The 24,217-nt window shown below is 30.1% G+C and overlaps 1 protein-coding gene across 1 annotated transcript; it reads left to right on the top strand.

Annotated features, from left to right (window-relative positions):
• On the top strand, positions 1-23,104 carry LOC103574244 (glucose dehydrogenase [FAD, quinone]-like). The gene is made up of 9 exons (XM_053741559.1): positions 1-208; positions 2,641-2,769; positions 4,602-4,798; positions 4,907-5,266; positions 8,174-8,231; positions 11,637-12,008; positions 12,226-12,597; positions 16,139-16,143; positions 22,994-23,104. Exons 1-9 carry the CDS (start codon positions 1-3, stop codon positions 23,102-23,104), a joined length of 1,812 nt encoding a protein of 603 aa, XP_053597534.1.
• Positions 23,105-24,217: the final 1,113 nt, after the last annotated feature.

The raw sequence follows: 24,217 nt of genomic DNA, 5'->3' as shown, positions 1-24,217 counted from the left end.
ATGTCTTACAACATATCAATTTTTCCAACTTGTGGTGAACCATTTTTGGGGCCTACTTTGGCACAAGCATGTCCTGGATCACAGTTTTTTCTCTTTATGACTCTTTTAGATACATTTATACGTTCCAATCCAGAAATATCTCAACTGTGCAATCGAGTGTTACTCACAAATCCACCAGATTATTATTATGATTTTATTGTAATTGGAGGTAAGTCAAGTAGTAATAATGATAACTTGTTTTAGAAAGTAATTAAAGTAAATTAATTTTTCAAGTCTACTGTTCATTCTTTCAACATACTGAAAAAAAGGCGATGTTGAAATGAAAATATACCGATGTAGCATTGCTACTTAACGGTGTTATATAATCAGCCTTAAACGATGTACATGCGGAATAAATTAACTTTGACCAGAGTATACGGATGTGAGCATGTATTTTATGATCTACAAAACAGAATAAAATAACCTGTAAACCAGTTAACCGTGTGGATCAGCCCCAAAACTTCCCGTTGTTTTCAAGCTCACGGTTCTCGGAAAAATAATTATCTACATATGTTTGAGCTTTTCGACTTTCCTATTGCTCTCCGAAAATTCGAAAAATTGAAAATAATCAATAAGGATCGTTTTTAAGAGATTTGCTTATGATTATGCTTGATAAATTCAATGTTTTTGTCATTAATTTATAAAAATGATCAAAATGGAGCGTGGCATCTCGTGTAGGACCCGCCAGGCATACAAAAATGCCGATGACTGGTCTATTCATGGCTTGCAATCATTGACCGATGATCAAAATACCAGTATTGGGCCATTAATGGTTGATGAGTGGCCCATGGATCTTGTATCGAAATCGCCAGTGATACACTTGGCCAGTCATTCAGCCAATGGCTAGCCGATCAATAGGTAACCTTGGTTGACCGATGATCGAATTACATTAATGGGCCAGTAATATTCGATAAGTGGCCCATGGATTCCGTATCTAAGGCACTGGCTAGACAGCGGCCAGTCAACCAACCGATGGTAGATTGATCAATGATTATCGTTGGTTTGCTGATGATTAAAAAACATTCTGAACCCAATCGTAAGCTACAGAAAGCTGACAGTACTTTGATCACAATCTTTGCGCTGTATTATAAGTGGATGAAAAATTAATCTGTTATTATGTAATTTTATTAAAAATATTTAAAATATTTAGATATTTATTGAAGTATTCACTAAAAATATATCATTTAAAATATTTATATTATTTTATTTTGTTTAAGTTTTTTGTTACTAACAAAAAGTGATTCTTGTCTTTTTTTTTTCGTTTTAAGTTTAAAATTTAAACAAGTTATGTTTTAAATTATTATGTTTTTTTTCTTTGCGACTAGACTATAGATTCATATACTTGTGGAAGTTAGTCGAGATTCTAATTTATCCCAACAAGTTCCTAATTAGGTACTACTTAGGAAAAACTGATGTTGGGTAACTAATTTTTGTAATGGGGGCCCAATATGTGTATTGGGACAATTTGTAGTCGAGATCTCGGTTGTATCGGTATAATTAAAATTTTTACATTCTTTCTCTTTCCTTTTACGGTTCTGTAATATTAAATATTTTGTTATATTTAGTGGATTTCTGAATCTTTATTATACATAAAAAATAAAGAAAATATGTGTGTGCGTGACACAATTAAGCAAATGTTTCAAATAATTAATTATTAACGTGAATCAGAGTTTAATATTACTGAACCAAAGAGTGCTCGCTTGATAGAAAAATAAACTTGTAGTTAAGAGTTTGTAATAATGAATATTTAAAGCATTCACTAATGATCAAATGTTTATGAGCAGTAGATTTTTGGTAAAATTAAATTACTTTGATGCAAATAATACAATCGAATTTACAATGTTTAACTACACTGACAATGATTGGATGGCTAGAGAAATTTACTAATGATGGTGCATTATTTAGACGTCCCTCCAATTTCGACACTAGATAATTAGCCTAGTAAAACACTCGTCTGATTAGTGAGCACGCTACTCTGCTTTCCACAGGACAATAATACGTTTCCGTCTTTGCCATTGATCCGGAATGAAATCCTCTCGCTTGAGTAACACACAAGAAAGCTATTTCTCATAATCAGTATTGGTTCTACAATTAAACAGAATAAAATTCTCTTAATTAGACAATAATATAATTTAAGTACTGTTTTTTCTTATTTAGATACTCCAAATATTTTTCCTTTTATCTCTTTCATATTATTTCGAATGATTTATAAAAAAAAAGTGTATGAATATTTCATGAATGACGTGATAAAATATAAGTTATCAAAGTTACTTTCTTCATAACTCAATAGTTTATTTTCGATTCAATCTACTTCATTAAGAATTAATAATTCTACCAGTACTTCCAGAAATATGATTGATGAATCTAAAAAAATATCACCAGAATATATGAAAAATCAAGATAATGAAAATATTTCAATAAATCATTTTATCCAATTAATCTTGATTCAGTTTATTCATAGATATAAAATTATATTTTTTACTATTCTTTTTTTTTATATTAAATATGATTGGTAGTAAAAATAGTTTTCTGTTATTCTTAGAATCGATTTTTTTAACAGTTGTTTATTTATTTCATATTTTTCTATTTTTTGGTCAATAGGAGGGTCCGCTGGTGCGGTTGTAGCAGCTCGACTGAGTGACGTACCAGAGTGGAAAGTTTTACTTGTGGAAGCTGGTCCGGATGAACCACCTGGTGCCGATATTCCGAGTATGGTTGCTATGTTCCTAGGTAAGTCTAACCATACAAATGAATATATATATATAGAGAACGGCCGAAATAAACGATTTTTTTTTAATGGTATTAAATAATAATGTATTACTTTAATGACTATTTTTAGCATTTTAAAACACTTGATATTTATTCTTTAAAATGTTTTTCCATGTCATGACCCTAAAATATTATTGCAAATAATACTTCTTTTCGACTTATGAAGTAAATATAAAAGCTGTTGAATTTTGATAAAAATATTTAATCTTTATATCTGAGGATGTTGTATTTTACTCAAAAATAAAAAAAATAAAATCTACGGTACCCGAACAGTTGTCTTATTCCTTTCAAATATAAATAATAAATGAAAGATTGAACGTAATTAAAATCAGAACCATCTATTATTCCCATAAAATTTCCATTTTACATGGTTTCGTTGAAATTTAATTTGTAAAACCCCATGGAAAGAACTTTTTGATGAAAATTACTCTGCAATTTCGAGTAATCCTGGGCTATTCCAAAAAATTAGTATTTTTTATTTCAACTTTTAATATTTTTCGTTGAAATATTAATATCACTAGACTATATTTTACTCTACTAGTGAGTAATTTTTTAACAGTAGATAAAGTGGTATAATTCTATGATTTTATACTTTGTTGGGATCCCATATTTAATCAGTTATTGTGAATTTTTTATCTGTATCTACACAGAAAAAACAATTAGCTTCAATCAAGAAAAATATTCTTGATTCAAAAAATTTTTCTTGATCGATTCGAAAAATCAAAATTTACTCGCACCAAGCAAACAATAATCTTGAAATTTTCAACCTTTTGGAGAGAGAATACATTTCTGACTGAGAAAATTTTTCGTTTTTATTGAAGAAGCAAACTTTTGAAGCAAGAAATTGTTTTTCTTGGCCCGAGTAACTTTTATTTTCACTTGAGCAAATTATTTTTCGGAGCAAGAGAATTTTTTTTGGCCTAAGAGACGTTTTTTTCATTTGAAACGTTTATTTTTTCGAGCAAAAGAATTTACTGTCTTGAACCAAAAAAGAGTTTTTGAATCAAGTGTTTCATTTTTATTGAACCGAAAAAGAAAATTCGGAAGACAATATTTTTCTTGGACCAAGTTAACTGTTTTTTCTATGTACCAATTTTTTTTCTACGTGTATTAATTTTTATGCTCCAATATAGCATTTCTTTAACCCTATTGATGTTATGATGAAAAATTACTTGTACTTCGAATAAAATTTCGAATCGATTGAAGTATTTTTTACTCTAAAGTACAGAGTAATAATTCAGTAGTCTTTGTTAATCTTCGGTTAATATCGGCTTCGATTAAATGTCTTTTGTTGTTTTGCTCGTGACAACTTCTATGTTATGCACACAATTAACCGTATGCTTGGAAAAAGACGATCTATTTATCTCTATATAAATTAATATTTATTTTAAATTAAAAAAAAAATTTATATCTTTTCTTTTTTAACATAATGCCAGTAATTTTTTTTTCTTTTTCAAAACATATTTATTTTAAGTCGTATTCTAATGCAATTAGATGGTTTTAGATTTTTTATAGGAATTTCAACGTATTGATTGTAATTTTTATTTAAATTCAATACAGATTCTCTAAAATGAATCATCGACTTTTTATCATAACTTACAAGCATAAATTGAATTAAAAAGTGTTGATTTAGATAGCCGCTAGGGGTAATTTTTACTCGTTATTGTGAGTAAAAATCTATCTGATTGAATTTTACTCTGAAAGAGTAGTTTTCAGAATAAACGACATGGCAATATTCATACAAAAATTCTTTCCGTGCATAAACTATAATTCGTGTCCCATTGAAATAATAGGAACAGAACTTGACTGGCAATATAGAACAACAAATGAGAAAAATGCTTGTCTATCAACAAATGGATCTTGCGGGTGGCCGCGGGGTAGAAATCTCGGTGGTTCTTCCGTCCACAACGGAATGATGTATATTCGTGGTCACGCTAGAGATAACGACGACTGGGAGTATATGGGGAATGAGGGATGGAGTCGGCGTGACGTTAGTAATTGTGTGAATTTAATAAATAAGTATCCATTAATGTGTTAAAAAATGTTATTATATCCTAGCACTACAGTGCCTACTTACAATTTACACTTACAATAATAGGTACTACCTCATTTTATGAACATGGAAGATAATGGAGATATTGATATAGTTAATGATAAATATCACAGTACAGGAGGACCTTTGAGAGTCGAAAAATTTCCATGGCGACCACCTATATCTGATGACATCCTTCGTGCTGCTGAAGATAAGGGATTTGGATTAAGTAATGATCTAAATGATGACATAATAACTGGATTCACGATAGCACAATCTACTAGTAAAAATGGAGTTCGTGTAAGCAGTGCAAGTGCATTCTTACGACCCATTAGGAATCGTCGCAATCTTGATATTGCATTAAATGCAACAGTTACCAAAATTCTAATTGAATCTCGCAAAGCTATTGGCGTTCAATATATTCAAGTAGGTAACCCGAGAAAAAATGTTTATATATAATCACATATAATTATGTATAATTATATATGGATATATATGATTATATATAATACTGTTTCGAGAAAATTTTCTTATATATAATCAAATATGATTATATATAATCTTATACATATATCCATATATAATTGTATATAATGATTAGGATGTTTCAAAAAAAAAAAAAAAGAAATTTTTTCTTCTCACCTCCGGGCGGAAAGCGTCAACTTTTGTCCCGCTGTGCAAAACGAAGTTGCCACTTTCCGCCTCCGTCGATGCGAAAAATAGTATACACACCACGGGAAGTAAATAACCCAGTGAACACATGACTTTATTTTGACGTCATACGTAGGTCACAGAGATGTCACGGCATCTTATGTAAATTTGATTACAATCTGACGTTCTACATGACTTTAATATGATGTAAAAACTTGACATCATATTGATGTAAGCATGACTCTTGTATGACGTCACAGCTATGACTTATGTGTTACGTACGCTTGACATCATATTGATGTCAGCATGACTCTTGTATGACGTCACAGTTATGGCTTATGTGTTACGTACGCTTGACATAAAATCTACATCACATTCACTGTAAATCGAAGTGTTTAAACTTTAAACACTTAAGTGTTTAGTTGTCATTTAAATACATTGTAGTCACTTTCTACACACTTGCAAACGTTTAGAAAGTGACTACAATGTTTTTAAATGGCAACAAAACACTTAGGTGTTTTAAATTAAAACACTTTGATTTACAGTGTTGTTACGTAGTAATAAAGTCAATATTGTATATCATAATGACGTAATTTTAAAATCATACATTTATGTCAGTAGAAAAGTCTCAGTTATACGTAATATGAATGTCACTTTTAAATCATATCTTTACATCAGTGACAAGTCAGTATTTTACGCAGTGCTGATGTAATTTCTGAGTCATAGTGTTTTTATCATTTATTTATTAAAATAAAACAATCATAGAATGAATTTTCAAAAATGTGTAAATGAGTAAAAATAACAAATAAGTGTCGAATATTCTTGGGGCCAAAGTAATCGATAAACTCGATAATATAATTCAGACGTTTTAGATTAAAACATTAGCGTGAGCATAAAAAAATTAACTTTATTTTTTTAAATAATATACCGAAAATACTATTAAGGATGACAAAGAAAATGTACGACAGTTTGAACTCTTTAAATTATCATTTATGTTCATGGAGTTTTTTTAAATTTGGTAAAAATCCATCACGAAAACTTATGCACTCTGTCTTTACCAGCACTTCACTCCAAATACATCAATTAAGCACAAGACTTTAACTCTCGTGATGTGACCAGTGAGCAACATTCAGGACTGCCAGCCAAGAGGAGCCGTGTTCGAACCCAGCAAACGCCCAGGATTTTTTCATAATTAACTGCTATCAAATTTTTTTTCTAAATTCGTAATGCGTTCGTGCGGTGATAATCAATTCAAAAATTCGGTAATTAATTTTTTTTTTTCTTTTTTTTCAAAAATATTTTTTCCGGATTGATGATTTTGACATCACCCATAAGTCATACTGACGTCATGGAATGTCACACAGACATCACATTTACGTCATGTATACGTCATTAGTTTTACGTCATAATCTTACTTAAAAAAGTGTGAAATAATGAGTCACACCTGACTCATTCATGACTTATATCTTACGTAAATCATGACATAGCGTAGCGTTACTCTGACGTCACATTTACGTAAATGTGATCTGAGACATTTCTTACTTTACTTCCCTAGATGTGTAATATAGTATTTTATGGTATTCAAAAATTGAAAGTATATCTAAAAATAAAAGTTGACTCCCCGGGTCAAAAAAATAACTTGATTTTGACTTTTTTGAATTATTTGACTTGCTTTTGACATAAGTAACTTGCTTTTGGCTACACTTAGTAACTCGTCGACTTGACTTGATTTTGACTTACTAAAGGAATTTAAAATTACGTATTGCTTGTTCCTTTTTTGACTTAAAAAAACACGCCAAAAGTAAGTTAAAACTGAGTTTTATTTCTTAGAGTATAATAATTTCTTCTCCTAAAACTATGTAAATTATATTTAAAAATTTTAATAAATTATTATTTCAAAGTTTACAGGTTGAAAAATTTAATAATTAATAAACGCATAAATATAATTTTTTTGTAGTTATCAAACGGTTATTTAATCTATTAAAACTTCTTAAAATTATCTTGAAACGAAAAAAACATTTTTAATTACTCTGACAGTAATGATGGTTAAATTATGGATTCGAATGCAATAACGCTTATAATTTAATATATTTTTTAGTGAAACGAACAGTAAAAAAAGTAAATACGAGAACTTACTGATATTTATGTTTAATGCATTTAAAGAAATTCAGTTAAAATTTTTTTTTATTTGTCATTAGTGAGTAAACTTTTTCTGATTAGTTATTTCATTATCTACATAATATTGCAACATTTATATAAATATATAATACATATAAATTCCACATATTATATTATTGTACTAAACAAAAAAAAAAATAAATTTTTTTAAATATTTCTACCGGAATAATTGACAAATTATTAATATAAAAAGTATGCTTCGTAAAAGTACACATATATATCTTATAAACGAAAAAAGTTAACATATATAGGGGACAAAGAAAAATTATTAGTGTGTTACTAAAGTGAACAAAGCCATTATTGTTGCTACAGTGACTTCTTTTTTACCGTGAAACCAAACTATTTACTAATAAAAATAAGTGATTTTATATTATTTTAATCAAAATAACAAACATGACATACGCATTGATACACTGGATTGTTGAATATAAATTTGATGTAATACCTACATCTAAAATCCCTTCGACAGCATTAAAGGAAGGAGCTCTAACCTCTCTAACCTAGGTGGATAAAAAAACTAAACAATCAACCAAGCAATCCGTTCGAATTTTAGAAATTGATAGTAAGTATTGTTTGATTTTATTTTTGATAACTTATAAAAATCTATTAGTGAATAAGCATAGTTAAAGGCTATTTTAGAATATATTGGAAATTGAAGGAAGCTATTCTAGATATAACACTGAAAAAAAGATTTATTTGAGCCAAATATATCGTTTATTTTTATATGGCCAAATAAATATTTAATTGTGAGAAAGTAATAATATAATCAAGCAATTGAATTGCGTGAAATAAATCATTAATTTGGGGTAAAGAATCGATCCAATTTCTGCAAATAAAGGTTAGATGGGCCATGTGCTCAAGTATCACCAAATTTTCCGTTATTCGTCAGAAATTTAATGTCTTTACCACAAATATGCAATTTCTTTATCACAAATAAATTATATATTTCAGTTAAATTATAAAATCATATGAATCAACTGTCATATTCAGTTGTACCAAATATATGTATTTGTCATTAAGAAATATTCAAAAAAAGCCACTAAAAAATTGATTTATTTGGGACAAATATTTCTTTTTTTTTGAGATGTATGATGACGTACGATTTTCATTAGAGTTTATACTAATTTCATGTAATCTTGTACTATTTACAATTTTAGATATTTTAGCACATAGATTCTGAATCATTCTACTCAACCTCAGAAATTTACTCTGCTTTTGAATGTTTGTAATGATTTATTAACATAATGATTTAAATAAAAGAAAAAAAGTTGTTGTACGTAATTAGAATAATTAAAATTTAATTTATTATAATTGTGTAATGAAATAATGCAGCTAATGTACTTTACTTTAGAAGTTATAATTGATAAGCTTAATCGATTGTTAATAATTCAAATCGATAATTAAAAATGTTTTTTTTTTTTTTTCATAAATTTTATTATTTAATTAAGGAATTACATATTATTAAATCAATTACTATGTGTACTAAATATATTTTATATACTATCAATAACTGTTTCTGCATGAATTTTTTTTAGTTTCAATATGACTTTTTTAACATAAAAATTTGAGTCAACTAAGTCAAATTCAAGACAACGTGACTTGAATTGGACTTAGTTGGCGTAAATGGGTACTAAGTAAAACAACTTAGTCAAAAGCAAGTCAAAACCAAACGTATTTTTATATCTCAAAATATGTTTTCTATCTATTAAAAAGAAGAATCTTCAACTTAACTTGCTTTTGTCTTCCTAGATTTGCTTTATTTTAAATTTCGAAAATTACGTCAAAATTGAGTTATTTTTTTCACCCGGATCAGCACGATATCGTTATGGTCTGGGTTTGATCCCCAATTCGGGCTATCTATATTTTGCTCAATTTATCTGTAAATTGTCTTATTGAGAAAGTTATTGTAAGTTTAGGTTTCACTATATTTAAAAATGCATTAATTTTTAAATATAGTAAAACCTAAACTTACAATTAACCTTTCCGAGAAAAAATTTTTATATATAATCATATGAAATTATATATAATTATATATAACTCGATTATATATAATTATATATACTTATATAGGGGAGGGGGGGGGGCAAAACGGGGTACCCCAAAAATTTTATAAAAAAAAAAAATTTTTTTTTTGTCTAATTACTGTATATCCGATATATTTGCGCGTTTTTACCCCTACACATGACACCTGGGGCAAAATGGACCAGCCGAAAATTCTGAAAAATGATTCTTTCATATTTTTATCGTCAAATGCCTTCGTATCCACCAATGATGTGAAATGTAATTTTTCTTCATGTATTTTACATAAAAAAAAAATTTAATTTAATGAAATTTGATCAACTTTCAGAAATTTTTTTTTTTTCAGCTTTTTTTCAGGGTACCCCATTTTGCCCGCCAAAAGTAAAAATTATATTTCTTAACGGCAGCTCAAAATTTTGTCTATTAATCTTGAATATCATTAAAAAAAAAAGATTTAGCGTATTTTAGTCCTCAAAAACTTAGTATTTCCTTAGGTACACCGTTTTGCGCCCCCCCCCCCGCCCCTATGATTATATATGATTATATTTGGCTATTTTTTATATATAATTATATATAATCGAGTTATATATAATTATATATAATCGGGTTACATATAATATTATATGATTTTATATAAAAATTTTTTCTGGGGAAGGTTCATCTTAAAACTTCAAATTAACGATAAAGGGAAAGAGTCCGAGACCTTCTTTTCTTATTATTATTATTATTATTATTATTATTTTATTATATCTTAGGGGGGGGGGGGGGCTGGCTAAATCCTGAAAAAAACCTTTTTTTTAAGATTTTTTTTGGTCGTATGGATTGAGCTAATTTATTAAAACCTTTTGAACATTGTTAAGTATATATTCAACAACATTAGGTAATTTTTTTATGAGAAAGTATCCACAAACAAGCCAGTGATGGAGCTTTTCCCAGAACGTCTTTAAAAAAAGATGATTTGCGTTGAGCAGTGTATTGCAGCTGGAAATGATCTGAAATAAAAAACCATTGGAATTAAGTCAAAGTATTATTAACCCTCCCCCCCCCCCCCTCCCGACGTTCCCTGATTATTTTTTTTTTTTCATTTTTTCATTTATTAATGGTCATTTAAAGTAAAAACTGCTATTTTTTACGAAAATTTGCGCCGTTTTGGAGATGGAAAACCCCCTGATGTAAAAAAAAATTCTAAAATTCAACTTTGGGGGGAGGTATATTACACATAGAAAGTGTGTACCAAGTTTGAAATAAATCAACGATGTTGTTTTTAAATAGCAGTGAGCACAGTCCGTGAGCACGGTGCAAATTTTCGTAAAAAATAGCGGTTTTTACTTTAAATGACCATTAATAAATGAAAAAATGAAAAAAAAAAAATAATCAGGGAACGTCGGGGGGGGGGGGGGAGGTTTTAATAATACTTTGACTAAATTCCAATGATTTTTCATTTCAGATAATTCCCAGCTGAGATACACTGCTAACCGCAAATCATCTTTTTTTAAAGAAGTTCTGGGAAAAGCTCCGTCACTGGCTTGTTTGCGGATACTTTTACATAAAAAAATTACCTAACGTTGTTGAATATATACTTAAAAACGTTCGAAAGGTGTTAATAAATTAGCTTGATCCATACGACTAAAAAAAAATCATAAAAAAAGCGTTTTTTTCATGATTTGCCCCCCCCCCCCCCCCCCCACGTCCCTTAAGCCAGCTTTATAAAAATGGATTTAAAATAATCGAAGGAATATTGAGCTTATGAAATGGTAAAAATATGCGCACTGAACCCCTAACACTTTCACTTTATTTATAATCATCAATTGAATTTTATCCATTTAAAAATTTTTCAACTGATCCAAATTAGGACAATGAATTCCGTACAGCAAGAATATCACGTGAAGTGGTTGTTTCGGGTGGAGCTATTCGGGTTCACTGCATTTATTATTATTGTTTGGAATAGGTCCAAAAAAACATTTAAAAGAGATGAGAGTACCTGTAGTTAATGACTTAGAAGGAGTTGGTGAAAACTTGCAGAATCACGTATCTTATACGCTCGCATACACAATTAATCAACCAAATGAGTACGACTTAAATTGGGCTGCTGCATTGGAATATGCGAGTCATCAAAGAGGTCCCATGTCATCAACTGGTATGTCGCAAATCACCGGTATTATATCGTCGAGTTATAGTACACCAGATCATCCGGATTTGCAGTTTTACTTTGGAGGCTTTCAAGCAACCTGTGCAACTACCGGACAAATTGGAACGCTTATAGATAATAACCTACGGAGTATTAGTATATCACCAACTAATCTCCATCCCCGAAGCAGAGGTTAGTATTACATCAATCCATTATATCATAGGATGTATAATGTATAAACATTATACATCCTATGATATAATGGATTGTTTTGTGTTAATGCATTGTAACATACATGAAATATACTTGATATTGGTTTCAATTATTATTTTTTTTGTATCACAATCTATTATGCGCCTATTCTACTCTGAAGAAAAATTTATAATTGGACTTTCGTTTTGTAATTTAGGATTTATTCGTTTGGCAAACAATAATTCTGTAAGTAAACCTATCATCCAGGCAAAATATTTTCAAGATCCTCAAGACGTTGCAGTTTTGATAGAGGGCATTCAACTAGCTATATCCCTTATGAATTCAAGTGAACTAGCAAAATTCAACCTTATCTTAATGAACCCTTCTATACAAGTGTGCTCCCAGTTTAGATATTTAAGTAAAAAGTACTGGAATTGTGTTGTTAAACAAGACACTGGACCGGAAAATCATCAAGCTGGTTCTTGTAAAATGGGACCGGTTAGTGATCCAATGGCTGTCGTTGATTCGACACTCAAAGTTCACGGAATAAATGGTCTTCGAGTTGCTGATACCTCTATCAAGCCCGAAAGTATGTATTTATTCATCAATATTGATTCTTATTGTTATTATTATTTTATCGTTCTCTTCATTATAAGTATTGTTATTATTATGAGTATCTAGTGTGAGTTTGTTATTTCATTTTATCGTTAGTTCAGGGATAGCGTTTAAGTGATTTAACGATCAGCGTGGTAATTAGCAGTAAGCTAAATTATTTCCAATAATTTCCGAGTTTTCAATCTATAGAACTACAAAAACATTGAAAAAATTTAAAAAGAAATAATAATAATAATAATAATAATAATAATAATAATAACAATAATAAACATCCTTAAAAGTATCTAGCAAGCGTGGGTTCAAATCCCACAAAGATTTTTGAATTTTTTTTCTTTCATTTTATAACAAACCAAATAAATTTTATAGAGTTACCTAAAATTTTATGGATAGTAATTATTTTTGAATTTGATTTTAAATTGCAAAAAAAAAAAAGTTTTATCTAGACATTTTCTATGATCTGTTGGGTGAGGATATTTACTGAGATTGAGCGAGTATGTGTGATGTTGATGAAAAAATCCCTGGTATTTGTTGGTCTCGAACCCGGATCCATTCGATACTAAGTCCTTGCTGCTATCCACTGCGCTGGCCTACGGACGTGATCGCGTTGGAGTAAATGGTATATTTATTGAAATATAAAAGAATAACTTATTAAGAAATGTTAAGATCATGGTTTACTCCATAATTCATATTCTATATCGAATATATTATTTAATAAACTACTTTCAGGAAGATTTATAAATAAATAAATTAAAAATATTTTTTAAGTTCAAATGTTGTTAGCATAATTGATATGATTTTTTAATAGTTTAGCGAGTTTTATGAAATTTTATGCTCATGTATAAAAACTTTGATTTTCATAACGATTTTTTTTGCTGGCCGTTCAAAATTTTTAAAAACTTTGATCTATTTAAGGGACTATTTTAAAATCAATCAAATTTTACGAATTTTCTGACGTGCAATGAAAAAAAAAATAAATAAAAAGTAAAATTTGAATAAAAATCGCATGAAGTTTAATAAAGAAAAAAAAATGTTAAATTCGAATAAGAAATATAAAATTTTTAAATATTTTATGATGTTGTGTAAAAATGTACAAAAAAATCCGGGCGTCGGTTGGGCTAGCCCCAAAACTTCCTGCTGTTTTCGAGCTCTTCGAGCTCGAAAATCATATTGCATGCCATTGTTTTTTTATGAGCTTTTCAAACTCTAACAAGTTACGCTTTATGCTAAAGTTTAAAAGTTCAAGAATCGAAAATCATTAATGAACAAGCGGTTTTTAAATTTTAATTTCCGATTATGTTCAATACACTAAATGTATTGAAGCAGAAATCAATGTCAGTGATCGAAATCAAGATTTAAATGAGTTTTGGCTTAGGTCAGAGCAATAATATGTAAAATATCCGAGAAAATTATTAAAAACTTTTTTTTCTCGATTTTTTCATTGATAATATTTTACACTAAAGAAGAGGTTTGATGGCATTATATGATGACCAAAAGAGACCATAAAGAGGAAAAATTTGTAAGATTTTAGACATATTTTAGTGCAGTACATTTTGATTCATCTGGAAAAAATAACATAGAATGTTATTTTTTTAACTTTTCAACGCTGATATCTTTTGAACTAATTAACCGATTTTGACGTTTGAAGTGGCAATACGCGCGTTTTATTGAATTCCAGAGCTGATTAGAATTTGGCGTCGATCGTTCGATTCGTTTTGGAAAAATCAATAAAAAATTTAAAAAAAAAAATTTTTTTTTCGTAATTCGCCAATATTTTCGAGTCTACTTGATCAAATGATCTGAAATTTTCAGGAAAGTTGATGGCCAATAAACTCTTTCGATTGTTGCCTTAAAAATCCAAATCGATTCATTAGTTAAAAAGTTATAGACCATTCACACACACACACACACACACGCGCGCGCGCGCGCGGACATAATTCTGAAAATAGTCAGAATAGCTTCCAAGGACCCCAAAACGTCGACATCTGATGAAAACTCGATTTTTGAAAATCGGGGTGAAAACAATACCTTCCCGAAATTTTTGAAAATCATCGATTTTCTAAGCGGTAAGTTAAAAATTAAAATTCTATGTAATTTTATATTATTTCCTTACTGATTATTAAACAGATAATTTAAAAGGAATAAAAATAATAAAAAAAATCTGGGCGTCGGTTGACCCTGCGGGCCAGCCCCAAAACTTCCCGCTGTTTTCGACCTTACAGAGCTCGAAAACATTAGTGTAGACATATTCTCGAACTCTTTGAGCTCGAAAATGCTATCACATGCAATTGTTTTTTTACGATCTTTTCAAGCTCTAACAAGTTACCTGTTATGCTGAAGTTTGAAAATTTAAGAATCGAAAATCATCAATGAAGCGGTTTTTAAAATTTAGTTCCTGAATATGTTCAGTAAAATAAGTGTATTGAGGCAGAAATCAATGTCGGGGATCAAAATCATGATTTAAATAAGTTTTGACTCATGTAAGAAACAATAAAATATGAAATATCCGATAAAAATATTAAAAACTACGTTTCATCGATTTTTTTGTTGATAATATGATTTAAACTGAAAATCAAGTTCGATGACATTATATGATTAAAAGAAACCATAAAAAGATGAGTTGGTATGATATCAGGCACATTTTAGTACGTTATATTATGATTTATCCGGAAAAAATAACATAAAATGTTATTTTTTTAACTTTTCAACGCCGATATCTTTTGAACTAATCAATCGATTTTGATAGTTGACGTAGCAATCGGCGCGTTTTATTGAATTCTAGAACTGATTAAAATTTGAAATCGATCGCGTCAGTCATTTCGAAAATATTTAGGAAAAACCGTTTTTCACCAGTTCTTTCTCCCGCGATAACTCTCGAACGAATTATCCGATTTTGATGTTTGAGGTGGCAATCGACACGTTTTATTGAGTACTAGAGCTGATGAGATTTTGAAGTCAATCGTATAAGTCGTTTTTGAGAAATTAATAAAAAACTAAAAAAAAAATTTTTTTTTTTCGTAATTCACAAATATTTTCGAGTCTATTCGATCAAATAATCTGAAATTTTCAGAAAAGTTGATGGCCAACAAGCTCTTTCGATTGCTACCTCAATCATCCAAATCAATTCATTAGTTCAAAAGTTACAAAGAGTTTACACACACACACACACACACACACACACACACACACACACACACACACACACACACACACACATACACACACTCGGACATCATTCTGAAAATAGTCAGAATAGCTTTCTAGGACCTTAAAACGTCGACATCTGATGAAAACTCGATTTTCGAAAATCGGGGTGAAAACAATAACTTCCTGAAATTTTTGAAAATCGTCGATTTTCTTAGCGGGAAGTTAAAAAAAAAGAATTAATGTAAGTGGGATTCGTACCCACACTCGCTAGGTACTTTTAAAGATAGTTATTATTATTGTTATTATTATTATTATTATTATTATTATTATTATTATTATTATTATTATTATTATTATTATCATTATTTTAGGCCTGGTTTTATCGTATTTATTCTTCCGTTTCATCTTGCACGGTCAAAACAGGCGTTGTTTTAGGCGGTAAATGAAACATTAAAGTGATTGAAAACTGTTACGATTAAATCGGTTCTTGAATTTCGACTCGGGCGCCACATCTACAAGACTGAATTACCCCTGATTAAAAATACTTATTGAAAAAAATTGAAAATTATTTTAATTCTTCTCAATCCATACGGAGGTTTTGGAAAGTATTGAATGGAATTGAAATTTTGATCATTTGAATACTTTGTAATTCTTAAAATGGAATTCAAAAGTATTGAAAGGAATTCAATCTTTCATCATTTCAATACCTTCCATTATGGAATTATTTTGGTATTGAGAGGGATTCAGAAAGATTCAAAAATTTCAATTCATTCGAATTCTTTTCAATCCTACACTCGATCCGAAATACTGAACTATTTTGGTATTGAGAAGGATAGAAAAAGATTAAAAAATTTCAATTCATTTAAATTCTTTTCAATCCTACACGTAACCCGAAATGTGATATTATTTTGGTATTGAAAAGTATTCAGAAAGATTAAAAATATCAATTCTTTTGAATCTTTTTCAATTTCTCGGAAATTTAGAAATTCTCATATTATTTTTGGGTTCAATAGAATTGAAAAGTATTAATTTTATGCCCAGATGAAAATCTGGTGGTATAGAAAGTATTCAAAAGTATTCAATTCTCATCTTTTTCAATCCTTTTCAATGAGTATTTTTAATCAGGGATTGTAAATGTTATTAAATTCCCGTTAAAAAGCGTTTGGATCCAACCAGATATGTCTGGATCTGTTTATATCCAAATACATCCAAATATTTGATCTTGCTAGATATAAGCATATATAATTATATCTGCTCAGATCTAATTATATATAAGCAGATATAGAGATGTATTAAGATTGATATCCAAGTAGATATACGCATATCCAAGCATATATATAAGTACATTCGCTGAGATGCAACTATATATAAGCAGATATAAAAATCGATATCCATGCAGATATGCTTATATTCAAGCAGATACAAGTATATATAGTTATATCTGCTCAGACCTAACTGTATGTATGTGGGTATATAGATGCAAAAATTATTTATATTCAAGCAGATCTACGTATATCCATGAATTTATGACTGTATCCAAAAACGTGTGTCTATATGTAGTCATATTTGGTCAGATCCATGTTATTTAAATCATAAACTTAAGACTGCAATGAATAAATAAAATAAATCAGTTTGATCAATGTTTCTGAAGTATTCATCTATTTTTTTTAACTTAAATATCAATTGACTTTTGATATATGTTATACATAGGTTCATCAAAAGCATTAAGAGGTAATAGCAATAAGATCCAAGATGTGAGTAGGTATTGTTTTTAGAATGGTCAAAAGTATAATAAGGTACCTGCGGGTCATAAGGCCTGTCGAATAATAAGGCCTAAGTGACAGAAATGATATTTAAAATAACCGCCTCCGCTAAAGGCTACTCTAGTAGAAGGGTCTTGCGTAGAGATATTACGACAAGTTTATTGAGTCCCGATACCACGTTCCCTGTCTTCTATATTTCATCATCCGTCATATTATGTCGTAGTGCAGACGAAATCTTAAAAAACAATCTGATCTTCAAACTCTCAAAAAGAATACTGATAGTTTTAAGTGCTGTTGAGCAAAACAATCTAGTCTTCTGTCTATAAAAAAGTATTGTCGCTAAATTTAAGTGATGATTTATTTCTCATACCAATTTTATTAAGTATAATTAAACTATTCCAGTTTGTTTAACCCTTAGGCCTTATTACCCTACCGTAGTAAAATAAGGCCTATTTGTATGGTTTTTGTAAAAGTTTTATTTTTTGTTTGTTTGTAGTATAAATTACCATTACTATATTATATTTTATAGCTAATGTATTGAAATAAGTATTAATGATACATTTCGATAATTAAATCCAATATTTTCGATTCTATTCAAATTCTTCCTTAGCTAGGCCTTATTACCCGCCGGTACCTTATATTTATACATGCATTCATTAGAATGTAGTGAAATTTCTTTAGATTTCTAAATTTTCTTTAAAGATTGACATTTACGCAGATCTGCTTGGATACACTTATGTATTCGTGGATATAGTGAGATCTCTTTGGATCTCTTTGGATATTTTGAGATCTGTTTGGATATACTTAGATATACACGGAGAGAAAATTATGGTAACAGTTACAATATATTTTGGGAATGGTTCCCATACTGCATGGTAACAGGTTTTTTTGAAATGTTAATTATAGGAACGGCACCCACATATATTATCGTAATCATTCCTATAATTATGGGTATAATTCCCATATGGTATCGGAATAGTTCCTATGGAATCATGGTAATCGTTATCATGTAACTATGATAATGGTTACCATAATATTATGGTAATAATTCCCATACATTATGGTAATCATTACCATAATATTATGGTAATAATTACCATAATGTATGGGAATTATTACCATAGTAGTATGGGAATCGTTACCATAATATCATGGGAATGGTTACCATAATATCATGAGAATGGTTACCATAAAATCATGAGAATGGTTACCATAATAGTATGGGAATAGTTACCATAATATCATGGTAATGATTTCCATACATTATGGGAATGATTACCATAATATTATGGTAACCGTTACCATAATATGATGGTTATGTTTACCATAATATTATAGGAATAGTTACCTTATTATATAGAGCTTATTCCCATACCCACTTAGGAACCATTACAATGTGGTTATAGGATCGGTTACTATTTGCTTGTGGGAACTATTCCTTTGAGTATGGTAATCATTACCATGATTCTTTCACATGCGATATGGAAACTGTTACCATAATGGTAGGAATTGTTCCCATACTTATGGAAACTTTTCCCAGAAAGTATGGGTCTATATCCCATAATCCTAAGTAATCATTACCATAACAGTATGGGATGATATTTCATAAACGTACTAGGAACGGTTACCATAATTTTCTCTCCGTGTAGTGAAATCTCTTTGGATGTTGTCAGATCTGTTTGGATCCGCTTGGATCGCGCCAAAATTTGGATTTAAGCATATCTGACTGTTTGGTTCCAATCATATATGCTTGAATCTAAACATTTTTTATCGGGATTGGGATCGTTAGAAACATCTTAACTTGAATTTGTGCGTTTTAATAGTTTAAACTCTTTTTTATTGCCAAGTATTGAGATAAAGCAATTTATCTGTATCATTCGGATTACATTTCAATGACGCGAGAAAACCGAATATATACACGGAGAAAAAAATATAGTAAAAATTACAATCTTATAGTAAAATTTACGAACAGATATGAAAAAATACCTTCTGTATTGTAATTATTACTAAACGTTTAGTAAAATTTACTAGTTAGTAATAATTACATAATAAGATATTAAAAATTACTATGCGTAATGTATTTTTTGCTAACACAATTGTATTTTTTACGATCTATATAGTAAATTTTACGATAAGTATTTTTAATAAATACAAATTTAAGAAAGTAAATTTTCTAATACAATATAGAATTTGTTACTATACATAATATTCAAAATTACTATACGCAATGTATTTTTTGCTACTACGATTATATTTTTTTACTATCTGTAGAGTAAATTCTACTATGTATAGATAAAATTAAAATTTAGTCGGGATAGCATGTACGAATATGTATTACAAGTTCTGAAACTTTTGTCCTAAGGAAACATCGGGCCGTCAGACATAGGAAAGGACTCGCGCGCGGGAGATCAGGGTTCGAGTCTCGGTTGAAACCAAGTGATTTTTTAAAAAACACAAATCGACACCAACACCAATACAGATGACATAAATAGCAATAATAATCAAAATGATAGTAATAATAATAAAAAGTTGAAAGCTAATAAAAATTTAATTTTATTTTTTTCCATTCTCATGTAGTAAAATTTACTAAACGGGATAGTAAAATTTACTAAACGGAATAGTAAAATTTACCAAACGGGACAGTAAAATTCACTAAATGGAATAGTACAATTTACTAAACGGAATAGTAAAATTTACTAAACGGGATAGTGAAATTTACTTATCTGTTCATGAATTTTGCATATAAATCATATGCGTTTTAAGATTACCATCTAAATTTAGTAATTATTCCCATATTTTTTAGTAAATTTTACTATATTTTTTTCTCCGTATAGTTATATTATTTGTATCGCGTTACTAATTCCAAAATGACATATTTTTATACTCCCTTTTGGTTTTAGAAAGCTTCTCAAAGCCAAAAGAGCGTACACAGAAAAACAGGATTCATTGACGCAAAAAATCTTCACTCGCCTAAAGAAAATCATTACTTGCCCCAAGAATTTTTTTCCATTGTAAATCGAAAACAAAAATTAATTTAGAATTTATTCAATTTATTCAATTCATAACTCATAAAAGTTTTTGGTGCAAGTAAAAATTTTTTGCGGCAAGAAATTTTGTGAATTTCATAAATTTCGTAGTGATAATTAGCCAGTCACATAATGACTGTAGGTTGCTTGTCAAGTAAATGTCGGCTGAATCTTGCTCCGAGACTAGCAAATCAAGGTTTGTCAATTAAATGTCTTTTAAATCTTGGCCTAAGACTGGCAAACCAAGGTTTGTTACTTGAGTAGTATATAACAGGGCTATGCTGTTACTCTGGTCGTCCTTAATTTCCTTTTTAAGGGCGCCACTGGAAAGATTAAACGGTCTTCCAGAACCGGTTCTTAATGCTCAGGGTCGGTGTAAAATTTAATTGTAAGAGGAGGAAGAGGAAGGATAATTTTATAAATAACTTAGATTTATTTATCACAATATTCACTTTTTATTAATTCACAACTTTGTAATTAAAACTTTATAATTTCCATAAACTTATAACTTTTGACCTTAAACCTTATACCTTATAACTATTAGACCTAATACCTTATAACCTTTAGACCTTATAACTATTGACCTTTTGACCTTATAACCTTTGACCATTTACCTTATAACAATTGACCTAATAAAATCCTACCAATTACCTTTGGCGACTTTATTTACTTAATCTACATAGCCACTACCTTGGCGTCACACTCTCACACACTCGGTTAAAATCGTTGCCAACTACCTTTGGACTTACAATTTAAAATCGGTTACCTCCCGAATTATTTATTAACTATTTTACACATTTTAAAATTTATTTCCTACACTCATATTGCACTCGAGTCCCCTGGACTTCTCTTCACACACACTGAATTTAAAATGGCTCTTCCCGCCACGCACTTGATTAATTAATTAATTTATGAGAAGAATTATGATTATTAATTAATTAATTAATTTCAATTAATTCATTTCCAATAAGTAACATTATTTCTTCAATATAATACTGATCCGAATTTACTAGAATTAATGTTTTAAGTTTTAGTTAGTAAAGTCTCATTTCTAATCCTGACTCAACACTCAAGTTACTCGACTTATTACTTTATAGATTTTCTTTTATTTGAACATAATTGTATAATAATTTTATTAACTAATTCTATTTATTACTAATTTACTTTAATTATTAGTCTGGTCCGAGTAATTATTTTAATTAATATTTAATTTGGTTAATTTAATTATTTTAATTAATAAATTAATTTGTAACAACGCGGACTAAACTATGGAAAATTCTGGCTCATCGGCCTAGAATTTTCTACGACGCATATAATTCCGGCAATGGCCTGGAATTTTAAGACAACGCCCTGGACCCGGCAATTGGGCCTGGACCCGGTCAGACAACCGTCTGGCTTAATTTTTATTACTAAATTAATTTTACAACTAATTAATTAAATATGGGCCTAGACGCGGATACCTCGACGAACGACTAAGTATTTGTAAATTAAATTAATATTCTGGCTTCGGCCTAAAATAATTAATTTAATTAATACCTGATTACTTTCTGATGCGGTTCTCTTTGTTTCACCGTCTCTCGTCAGATCCTTTTCCCGTCTCGTTCGTCGCGTTCTCCTGCTTTGTCTCGCGTCTTTCCTCCTGTTGTCTCTCGTCTTTTTTTTTAATTGGTGTTGGCTCCTTCACCTGCTTTTCCAAATAATTAATACAGTGATATCAAAGGTACCGGCTAACGGCCTGGTATCAATAATAATTAGTACAATTATCGCTTGGTTCGACAAAAGAATCCAAGTCTAAAATTAATTAATTACCTGACTGATGAAGAGCGTCTTGGTTGTTCGGCGTCTTGTCCGGTTGTGTGTCTCAGTCTGGGTTGTCTCTTCACTTATAATTGTACACCCACTCGACCGAATTCGGCAACTTCCGGAAACTTAGCTACCCCTACTTATCACTAAGTGGGACTGACAGACAAGCCCCTACGATTTCCGCGCGGAACGACAGTCGCACTCTACCCCGGATAACCCTGGGGCAGTAATAGATTATATCGACCGCGCACATGATAGAAAATCACGACAATTGAGCGCGGAAAATTCAAAGTTCCCTGTTTCAAGTAGCTGAATCTAGGCACAAGACTGGCGAACCGAAGCTCGTCACTTGAACGTTGGTCGGATCTCGGACAAACCTTTCGAGGTCGAGTCTGAAAAGCCCAGTATTGTGCCGAGACCGGCGTCGCTGTCAATATTTTTTCCTACAGGGGCTGAACGTAAATCTTAAAGTATTTTGATGAAATTACGATTAATTACGATTACGATTAATTAAAATATAAAAAATTTAAAAGAACGATGTATACAAACTCATCAATTTAAAGTTGACTTTTTTATATTATATATCTATCTGTACAAATATGTATAGAAATCATTAATTTTTTGTCAGGTTAAGTCTGGAAATACGGGCGCTCCAGCAATGATGATAGGGGAAAGAGCAGCAGCATTTTTCAAACACGATTGGCTAGGATTAAGAGAACACTGGCGTTCACTGCCTACTTCTTAGAAATATTTTAGAATTCGTATTTAATTGAATTTGTAACTCGTTATATATTCTAAAAGCTATCAAAAATTTCTGAAAGGTGTAAACGGAAATATCGTTAATAATAATAATAAAACGTCGACGCAATCCATCCGTAGACAAACCAAAATGTCAACGCGTGGATGAGGTAATAATCCTATAAAATAATCGACGACCAGAGCCCACCGAGGTCTTTTGACACCCCAGTGAGGCCCAACCTGGATTTTGAACAGTTAATTTAATGTTTAAAAGTATTTATTTAATAGTGGAAAATTTTCAGTATGTATACACTGAGAGAAAAGTGCATGGTTGTGGTAACTAGAAAGGGATGAGTAAGAAAAAATAGTAATCTTGACTAATATTTCTAGTTTCTTGTACTATATCATAGTGTCCAGACCTATTTGGAAGTAGTAATATTAACTAAGCATGATTAACATTTTTTGTTCTGTTATGGAAACTATTTAATATTATTTCTCAGAACTTACACTTCAGCAATAATAATAACAATACTTTTTTAGTTCACTCCTACAAATAACGAATGTATAAATCTATACATTACCATAACATTATGGTAACTATTACTATATATATGGTAACCATTACCATAATATTATGGTAACCAATACCAAAATATTATAGTAACCATTACCATAATCTTATGGTAACGATAACTATAACATATATAGATGCCGTTCGTATAATTAACATTTAAAAAAAACCGGTTACCATGAATTATCCCAGACAGAAAAGTACGACGGGCCCAGGCTTGGTTCAACTATATAGAACTCTAGGCCAAACTTGTAAGCCAGCCTTGGTAGAAGTCTGGAATGATAGCATCGTGCCAAGCCTGGTTGCCAGACCCTACCCATGCAACGAAAAAACAAATACATTTAATTAACAAAAAATTTTATTATTATTAACGTACTAGAATTTGTGATCATTAACGTTTAAACTATTTAAGTGAGGTAAATGACGTGAAAAATCTCGGTGAAAATTCTGCTGGGTTGCCATTGAATGATCAAGGCAGAGAAGCCTAGTCTTGGCTTAAACTCGAGTAATCATTGTAACGGCCAAGGTTAGGTTATCCAGTCCTGGCCC

The sequence above is a fragment of the Microplitis demolitor genome, chromosome 8, assembly GCF_026212275.2.
Source record: "Microplitis demolitor isolate Queensland-Clemson2020A chromosome 8, iyMicDemo2.1a, whole genome shotgun sequence".
NCBI lineage: Eukaryota > Metazoa > Arthropoda > Insecta > Hymenoptera > Braconidae > Microplitis > Microplitis demolitor.
The sequence above is the reverse complement of the archived record's forward strand: the minus strand, read 5'-3'. Positions and strand labels throughout refer to the sequence as shown.